This window comes from Propithecus coquereli, unplaced genomic scaffold (genome assembly GCF_000956105.1).
Source record: "Propithecus coquereli isolate 6110/MARCELLA unplaced genomic scaffold, Pcoq_1.0 Scaffold386, whole genome shotgun sequence".
NCBI classification, from domain to species: Eukaryota; Metazoa; Chordata; class Mammalia; order Primates; family Indriidae; genus Propithecus; species Propithecus coquereli.
This window is the reverse complement of record NW_012149574.1, coordinates 1,341,761-1,351,991: the sequence shown is the minus strand read 5'-3', so window position 1 is coordinate 1,351,991 and position 10,231 is coordinate 1,341,761. Positions and strand designations below refer to the sequence as shown.

The 10,231-nt window shown below is 39.9% G+C and overlaps 1 protein-coding gene across 1 annotated transcript in view; it reads right to left on the bottom strand.

Moving 5' to 3' along the window:
- CFAP44 (cilia and flagella associated protein 44) overlaps positions 1-10,231 on the bottom strand; it is a 121,215-nt gene that overhangs the window by 72,530 nt on the left and 38,454 nt on the right. Inside the window, exons 13-14 of the mRNA XM_012652219.1 lie at positions 1,567-1,776; positions 822-932 (exon numbers count right to left, since the gene is read on the bottom strand). Coding sequence (XP_012507673.1) covers positions 822-932; positions 1,567-1,776 — 321 coding nt within the window. The remainder of the gene's footprint in view (positions 1-821; positions 933-1,566; positions 1,777-10,231) is intronic.

Here is a 10,231-nt window from a genome sequence, read left to right as displayed (position 1 = left end):
TTTTCTCCTTGAGAACAGGGACTGTTTTGTACTATTTATTGAATCCACCACAGTGGCTATGAAGACAATGAGTAGCCATTGATTAATTTTAAAAACCGTTTTTTTTTTTTTTCTAGACAATACTAATGTGTTTTTATAGCCCTTTCTTTAGAAGAGCTTAAAGCAGAATACAACTGTAACCTCAATAATACTGATGGCACTTCCATGCAGGTCATCAGAATTATGATCCTAGCACCTTGGTTTAGACAATCAATTAATACTTGTATGACTGAATTATCCTGTGCTCACAGTTAGTAAAATTAGAGATATTAAGTGAGAGTAGTAATTAATACTGAATTATTAATCATTAGGAAAGAAGCAATGAAAGATTAAAAGAAAAAATAGAGGTGGATTGGGGGCAGAGGAGAAGTAGAGATAAAGATGAGGAAAGGTTCACTCAGACCTTGGTATTGAGCTTCTGATTGTCAGAGAGACTGACTGATTCAGATCAAAGCATTTTGACGTGCTGTGTTTCTGGCCAAAAGTTACCATGGTTAAAGCAAAGACTAATATATAAACCTGCATTTTGAGAGGGGATCATTGCCAACTAATTAAAACATGGAAGAGAAAGGAGGTGGTGAGGAGAGTGTGGGGCTCCTAAGTGATGCTCAACTAACCAAGCCAAGTACCAGCCAGCTGAGCTTTTTGTTGCTGCATCCCTGGCCCCCACTGCAGGGCCCAGGAGTGGGGCTAATAATTCCACCTGCTAGTGTCCATCTACAAGATCATTTCACTACATAGTAATTGAGATTTAAGCATGAAGACAATTAATAATGACTTACATGAGAGATTGCAGACCACGTTAACTGGCGAACAGGTCCAGGAGTATTAATATAACCAATTGGCTTATAGTCCTTTTCCACTTCAAAGAAGAATACAGTGCTATCTTTACTCTAAGAAAAAAGACACACACACACCCCAAATGTATATTATTGTGAAATCTAGTCCATAGATCACAAAAAAAACATTTAATAGCATTCAGTATATCCACTGTATACTTATATCTACAATGGTCATATACCCCAGGTTATTCTGGGAGAATTCTTATTTCAAATTTTTGCTTAATTTTCCGTGAGCACATTTGACAAGCCATGTGTTCCACTATGCAGTTCTGAAAATGTGATCACCATACTTGTATATAATATTAATTCACAAAAATTCTACCATGTATATGCTCACCTATTAATGCACAAAGAATTTACACAGTTATTCTCTTCATTTATGGCAGTTCTGCATAAGAACATGCTGATGCTCAGTAAAATACTAATTATAAATAATACATCTAGCATGATCCCCAGTGAAAACTTCCTATTCATTCCCAATAAGCATTAGAACTCAATTTGTAAGAATATTTTTAAATGTTATACACAGACCACATTGAAAGAATATGAATACAAAGAAAGCAAAATATAAATATATTCTTAGAAAATACATTTCAGTTAGTAAGGCACGATCAAGTAGGTAGATTTATAAGACAAGGTTAATTATGAAATTTCAATAGGAAGAGAAAGGAAACCTACTGCTTACCCCTGTGGCTAGAATTTCCCCATCATGTTCATAAGCTAAAGCAGTGACAGAAGCAGTATGGGGTTTGAAAACATGTTTCAATTGAAGATCCGCATCCAAAATTTTCTTCCGTCCTGCAAAAATCGTGAGCCCTTTTGGATCATAAATTTCAAGAATTCGAACAACTCCATCTTCAAATCCTACACTAATTTGTGCTCCAGTGTAGCTTACCTTGGAAAAAATTAAATGTAAGAGATCTGAAATTAATTGATTAAGAAAGTTTTACTATATAACAGATAACCATATTTTATTTAGACTTAGGATAATTTAACATTGGCTGCCTGTTGGCAATTCTTTATGCCACTTTCTTGTAACCTCTATCTATTCTAGGAGAGTTTTCTTTTTTTATCACTAATGACCACAAGAAAGGTAAACAATGCAATGCAAACACTCAGGAGCAAACACTAGCAGAGTGTCTGCCTACCCCCTACTAGACACCTATCACCAGCAACTCAGTGGTGAACACAAACAGACTTAGTGCCTGGTTTCACAGAGTTTATGGTCTACTGGAGGCAACAGACCTTAATCAACACACAAATGAGCGTAAAATCATGAACTGAAATAAATACTAAAGGAAAGAAACATATTCTCTGACAGCATATAACAAAGAAAATTGACTGAGACTTAGGGTTTCCCTAAAGAAGAGATGGGGGAGCTGATATGTGAAGGATGCTTAGGAATTACCTAGGTATAGGAAGGTAGGACAAGCACTCCTGGGAGAGGATATAGCTTGCGCAAAGGTTCTGTGGCAGGAAAGAATATATCTCAAGACAAAGTTATGGTCTAACTAGAGCAGACTAGAGTGAGGGGGAAATGTTTCCACAGAGACTGGAAAGGAAGAGAGGCAAGCACTAGATCACAAAATGGCTTACAGGGCACATTAAGGATATTCTTTATCCCAAGGGAAGTGGGAAACCATCAAAGAACTTTTAGTTGGGGGTTGCAGGGGCTGGGGTTGACATGGTCAGATTTTCTATTTCAAAAATATCATCCTAGCTGCAGTATGGAAAACAGATCTGAGATGGTCTAGATAGGATGCAAGGATACCTTCTGGAAGATCTTTTAAGAGATGGCTGCCACATTTTAGGAGAACTAACATGGTCACTTGGTCTGAGGTAATGCAGTGGAGATGATGCATATGGACATATTTTAGGGGGAGGTATAATGGCCCTCTTTGATGATGACTGGATATGGGGGATGAGGCAGAGGGAGATATCAAGGATGATTCATAATGGCATTTGCTGAGATGGAAAACACTGGAAGAGAGTCAGGTGTGTGTAGTTTGTTGTTGCTATTATTGATTTAGAGAGTTGGATATGTTGAGTTTGAGGTCCCCATGAGATCTCAAAATGGAAATGACATAGAGTCTGCAGCTTAGAGGATAAGTCTAGGCTGGAGATATAAATCTAGCAATGCTTGAACACACTGACTACTGTCTTGGAAGGCATTCAGGAGAAGGGCATGAGCTCAGGCATTCTTCAGAGCAGAATGACCATCCCTGAGCACAGGCAGTTAAGAGAATCTTGGGAATAAGAAAATTGTACTCCATCCAACTCCAGGTGAATGTTATTTATTCAACAAATATTAACTAAGTGTCTAAATGTACCAGTAACTATAGAGGCAATGGAGGTGCAAAGAAGAATAAGGTATGGTTGTCACCATGAAAAACATACAATCTAGTGGCAAAGATAGGCAATAAAGCAAATAATTTTAATATGTCCTGATAAGTGCTACAAGAGATACATACATAGCTCTCAGGGGAAAAATCACAAAGCAAGGAGGACCTAACTCTACTTGAAGGTGGGATCACAGAGGGCTATGTGGAGATGATGTTTGACCTGAGCTGAGCCATAAAGACTAACGTAGAGTCTTCCAGAAAGGAAAGGAAGTAGGGAGAAGGGACATTTCAACTTTAGCATAATATCCATATGATCATTACTTAGATATAGGCTAGAAAAGGAAACATTCTATGAACATCACAAAACCATCTGAATAAATGGTTTTGAAACATATTCTCTGAGAGCATATAGTTACATAGGCTATATTTTAACGACTTCAGTTAAGAGTGTAAACAGATCAGGATAAAGAGTGAGCCAGGTCTACCAGTCCAAATGCTCCATCATTTCTACTTATTCTAGCCTCAACATGGGGCTGGCTTTTTTCCCTGGCCTAAGTTCTCCTTTTAGTCTTGATCCAATCATGAAATTTCCCTGTATTCCAGTTATATCTACGTCTGGTTTTGGCTTGGAATATTTTCTCTTTGATTTCCACTCAAAACAATAAAGATTATATACTCCCCAAAATACTCCCATGGCATTTTAAAAACAGGAGTTTTAAATTCTTTGGCATGCCTCAATTCTTTGACATGCCTCCTGTTGTGAGATGAAGGTTAAGACCTTTCCTCTTGAATCTGGGTGAGGCTTGTGGCTGTGTGACTGCTTCACCCAGCTGAGTATGGCAGAAGTGATATTTTGTCTTCTGAGGCTAGGCCATGAAAGGCCATCAGCCTCTGCCTTACTTGTTGGAACACTAGATCTTGGAGCCCTGAGCCACCAGGTAAGAAGTGTGTGAGTCCTGAGGCTGCCAAGCTGTGTTGAAGCCCAAGCCACATCGAGAGGCCATTAGGCAAACACTCCTGTTGACAGTCCCAGCTTAGCCGAGACTTCAAGTCATCCATCCCAGGTGCTAGCCTTGTGATCAAGAAACCTATGGATATTCCAGCCCCCAACCATTCAAGTATTCCCAGCTGAGACCTCCGACACTGTGAAGCAGAGACAATCCATCCTACTATCACCTGAATTCCCAATCCAAAGAGTATGTGAACAAAATAAAATGATTGAAGATGGCAGATGAGAAAAAACACCAGCCAGAATATCTCTGCAAGAAAGATAGATTTTAGATGAAAGTGAAAAAAACAAACAGGCAGACAAACATAGATTGGATGAAGGTCAGAAGGAAGGGTGCCTGAAACTCCAGGAGACTCCACGGGATGAAGCTGCAGAGCAGAACCGGAAGGAGAAAGGCATTGGCAGTGTCTAAACCCTGAGAGGCTTGGAGACCAGTGACAAGGTTAGGTCGAGTGGTTAAATTTCCCCTTCCTTGCATCTCAGACTGCTGGTGGGCTCCTGAGCTGCTGGAGAGAGCTGCTAACACCAGCCCAGAGACGCTGCCACCAGTGAGCAGTGAGCCTCTTGTAGACAGGGCACCAGGCTCCTAGCTCCCTAGGGGCACTTCCTGCCCCACAGACCTGAGCCAATCAGCAGGTATCGTATTGCTTCATTCTCCCCTTCCCCTCTCCTACCCACAACTGCCAAGAGAGAAGCATCTGCAGGGAATGGAACCCTCCCTTTTGGAGCCCTGCAGCAGCCTGCAGGATACTAGGACTGTGAGCTCCCTACCCACCAGTCCTCCCAGGTGCTGCTTGCCTAGTGACTCCAGCCGAGCGGGGCAAACCCCAAGAAAGAGAGACATTGATCCAGCTTGGGCATCCTGTGAGTAACTTGAGACCAGCACTCTTCTCCCTGGTAGGGTCAGGAATTGATCTCCGGGGCCCAGAGGACAGGCCTACAGACCAGATCCTGTACACCCAGGTCTTGATCACATTGCGTGGGGGCACAGAAGGTATATTTGTGAACTAGTCTACTGAGGGGTGTATGCCTTCAGGGGCAGATCAGAGTGGGTGCTAGCTGCAGCATGCTTGAGGGGCAACCCTCCTCCCATGGGAGGGTCATGCTCCCAGCTCAGGCTGTGATGCTGGGCAGGGAACCTCCTGGCACGCATCACAGTCAGAGGAGATCCACTGGCTTGAGGTCCTACCTGCTGGCAGAGGCCTGGGAGAAACCACAGAATAGGGGAGGGTGGAGAGGAGGGAGGCTTGCTCCAGACTGCAGGTCTCAGACAGCCCCACCCCCATATGCAGACTTTTTAGCAGTTTTCCCAGAAGCAAAAAATAGACCTTTGACCCCTGCTAACAGCATTTGTGGTGCTTAAGGACAGGCTCACCCAACCCAGCCCCATCCAGCCTCACTCCCCCTTCTGTCCCTACTTAGGTGGAAAATAGGGACACACGTGGAAGTCCCAGGGCTCCACCCACCACCTGAGTCACTAGAGTGCCTCTCCAGTGGAATGAGAACTGGTTACAGGACCCAAAAACAACACTGCAGCTTGTTCCTTCCAGCAAGAGCCACCTACTGACAGGGAGGTCAATTTGCACACCCTGTTACTGCATTTACTGACTCATCATACAAGGTGTGGTCGAATCTTTCCCACAAACACCACCTATTGGCTCAGAGACTAAACTGGGCATGTCATTATCTAAACAAAAATCGAAAGGTAAGAAGTAACAGCTGCTCCAGATGGTAAGGAATCAGTGAAAGAACTCTGGAAGTATGAAGAATCAAACTGAAAGCATACCCCTAAAGGGGAACACCAGCTCTCTAGCAATGGATATAAACCAAATTCAGAACACTAAAATGACAGAAGAAGAATTTTGAACATGGATTGTAAGCAAACTCAATGATACACAAGAGAAAATGGATACCCAACACAAAGAAAACACAAAAAGAAATCCAGGACTTGGAAGAAAAACTCACTAAAGAAATTCAAATATTAAAGAAAAATCAAACAGAACTTCTGGAAATGAAGAATTTATTCAAGGAATTACAAAACACAGTGGAAAGCCTCAAGAATGGGGTAGATTAAACAGAAGAAAGAATCTCAGGACTGAATATAACACCTTCCAACTAAATAAGTCAGTCACAGAGATAGAGCAGAGAAATAAGAGAAAAGAGCAAAGCCTACAAGAAATATGGGATTATGTGAAAAGGCCTAACATGAGATTATAGGCATCCCTGAGGGAGAAGAAGAAAATACACAGGGGTTGATAAACTATTTGGGGATATAGTTAGTGGAGGAAAATTTCCCAGGTCTTGCTAAAAATCTAGATATCCAGGTACAAGAAGCTCAAAGGGCTCCTGGGAGAGTCATTGCAAACAGGAACACACCACTACACATAGTCTTCAGACTGGCCAAAATAACCACGAAAGAGCCCTCCTACGTGCTGCAAGGCAAAAGAAAAAGGTAACCTACAAAGGAAAACCCATAAGACTAACTGCAGACTTCTCAACTGAGATCTTACAAGCCAGAAGAGACTGGGGCCCCATTCTCACTCTTCTCAAACAGAATAAAGCCCAGCCTAGAATCTTGTAACCCGCAAAACTAAATTTCTTATATGAAGGAGAAATAAAGTCCTTTTCAGACAAGCAAACATTGAGGGAATTCATCAAGATAACACCTGCCTTCCAGGAAGTACTCAGAACAGTGTTACACATGAATCAGCACAATAAACACTCACCAATGTAAAATCATCCAAAAGCTAAAGGTCAAAGGCCAGATACCACAATGGCTCAAGAGAGAAAACAAAGCAACAAAATTCAACTCAACAGGATGAACAGAAATCTGCCCCACTTATCAATTCTTTCAATAAATGTGAATGGCTTGAACTGCCCACTAAAGAGACATAGGCTGGCCGAATGGATAAATATACACAAGCCAAGTACCTGCTGTTTTCAGGAAACACATCTAACCCACAAGGATGCAATCAGACTCAATGTGAAGAGATGGAAAACAATAGTTCACACAAACAGAAGCCAAAGGAAAGCTGGTGTAGCAGTTCTGATTTCAGATAACTTAGTCTTCAAATCAACAAAACTAATGAAAGACAAACATAGTCATTATATAATGGTGAAGGGTACAATTCAACAAGAATACATAACAATTCTAAATATTTATGCACCTAACTCAGGTGCACCCAGATTCACAAAGAAAATCCTATTTGATCTAAACAAAATGATAAACAGCAGCACCATAATAGCCAGAGAATTCAACACCCATCTGACAGAACAGGACAGATCCTCCAAACAGAAAATAAACAAAGAAACTATGAACTTAAACACAACTCTAGAACAAATGGGCCTGACTGATATTTATGGTACATCCTACCCAAAAACCACTGAATATACATTTTTCTCATCAGCTCATGGGACATTCTCTAAGATTGACGATGTCCTAGGCCACAAACTATGTCTCAACAAATTTAAAAAAATAGAAATCATACCATGCATCTTCTCAGACCACAGTGGAATAAAATTAGAAATCAACTCTAACAGAAACTCTCATCTCTACACAAAGTCATGGAAACTAAACAACCTTCTGTTGTACAATTATTGTGTTAAGGAGAAAATTAAGATGGAAATCAAAAGATTCTTTGAACTAAATGATAAAGGAGACACAAGTTACCAAAATCTTTTGGACACAGCTAAAGCGTCCTGAGAGGAAAATTTATATCCATAAATGCCTACATCCAAAAGACAGAAAGATCACAAATCAATAATCTAATGAATCATCTCAAAGAACTGGAAAAGGATGAGCAAACCAACCCCAAACCCAGGAGAAGAAAAGAAATAACAAAGATCAAAGTGGAACTACATGAAATCAATAAAATAAAACTATACAGAAGATCAATAAAACAAAAGTTAGTTCTCTGAAAAAAGTAAACAAAATTAACACGCCTCATTGTAGATTAACAAGAAGGAGAAAAGAAAGGACTCTAATAAGCTCCATCAGGAATGAAAAAAGGAGAAACTACAACTGATACCACAGAAATACAAAATATCATTTACAAATACTATAAAAACCTCTATTCACATAAATCTGAAAATGTTGAGGAAATGGACAAATTCTTAGAAACACACAGCCTCCCTAGGCTCAATCAGGAAGAAATAGAATTCCTGAACAGACTGATAGCAAGTACCAAAATTAAAGCAGCAATAAAAAACCCTCCTAAAAATAAAAGTCCCAGACCAGATGGTTTCACACCCAATTTTTACCAGCCCTACAAAGAAGAACTGGTGCTTATCCTGCAGAAATTATTCCACAACATCGAGAAGGGAGGAATCCTCCCCAGCACATTTTATGAAGCCAACATCACCCTGATACCAAAACCAGGAAAGGATGCAACAAAAAAATAAAACTACAGACCAATATCTCTTATGATTATAGATGCAAAAATTCTCAAAAAAAAATCCTAGCAAACCAATTCAAGTGCTTATCAAAAAAATAATGCATCACGACCAAGTGGGCTTCATCCCAGAGATGCAGGGATGCAAATCAACACATGCAAATCTATAAATGTAATTCACCACATAAATAGAAGCAAAAACAAAAACCATATGATTCTCTCAATAGACACAGAAAAAGCATTTGACAAAATTCAACACCCTTTTATGATAAGAATGCTTAAGAAAATAGGCATAGGTGGGACTTACCTAAAAATGATACAAGCCATATATGACAAACCCACAGCCAACATCATACTGAATGGGGAAAAACTGAAAGCATTCCCTCTTAGAACTGGAACCAGACAAGGTTGCCCTCTATCACCACTTCTATTCAACATAGTGCTGGAAGTCCTAGCCAGAGCGATCAGACAAGAGAAGGAAATCAAGGGCATCTAAATGGGGGCAGAAGAGGTCAAACTATCACTCTTTGCTGATGATATGAACTTATATCTAGAAAACCAAAGATTCTGCCATGAGACTACTGGAATTGATAAACAAATTCAGCAAAGTCTCAGTTTATAAAATCAATGTACAGAAATCAGTAGCATTCCTATACGCTAACAATAGTCAAACTGAGAACCAAATCAAAGGCTCAATATCCTTCACAATAGCAAAAAAGAAAATAAAATACTTAGGAATATATTTAACTAAGGAAGTAAAAGACCTCTACAGGGAACTACAAAACACTGAGGAAGGAAATAGCAGAGGACGTAAATAGGTGGAAAGCCATACCATGCTCATGGGTCAGCAGAATGAATATTGTTAAAATGTCTGTACTACCCAAAGTGATCTACAGATTCAATGCAATCCCCATTAAAATATCAACATCATTTTTTGCATATCTAGAAAAAAATAATTCTATGTTTTGTACGGGACCAGAGAAGACCCCCGTATAGCAAAAGCAATCTTAAGCAAAAAGAACAAATTGGAAGGCATCAATTTAACAGACTTCAAGCTATACTACAAGGCTATACTAACTAAAACAGCATGGTACTGGCACAAGAACAAAGAAACAGACCAGTGGAACAGAAATGAGAACCCAGATATGAAATCATCCTCATATAGCCATCTAATTGTTTACAATGCAGACAAAAACATACACTGGGGGAAAGAATCCTTATTCAATAAATGGTGCTGGGAAAACTGGATATCCACATGTAGAAGACTGAATCAGGATCCACACCTTTCACCTCTCACAAAAACCAGTTCACACTGAGTAACAGATTTAAACCTAAGGCATGAAACTATAAGAATTCTAGAAGAAAATGTTGGAAAAACTCTTACAGACATTGGCCTAGGCAAAGAATTTATGAAGACTGCAAAGGCAAACACAGCAACAACAAAAATAAATGGGACCTGATCAAATTAAAAAGCTTCTGCACAGCCAAGGAAACTATCACGAGAGCAAACAGACAATCTACGAAATGGGAGAAAATATTTGCATGCTACACATCTGATAAAGGGCTGATAACTAGAATCTATACAGAACTCAGGAAAATCAGCAAGAA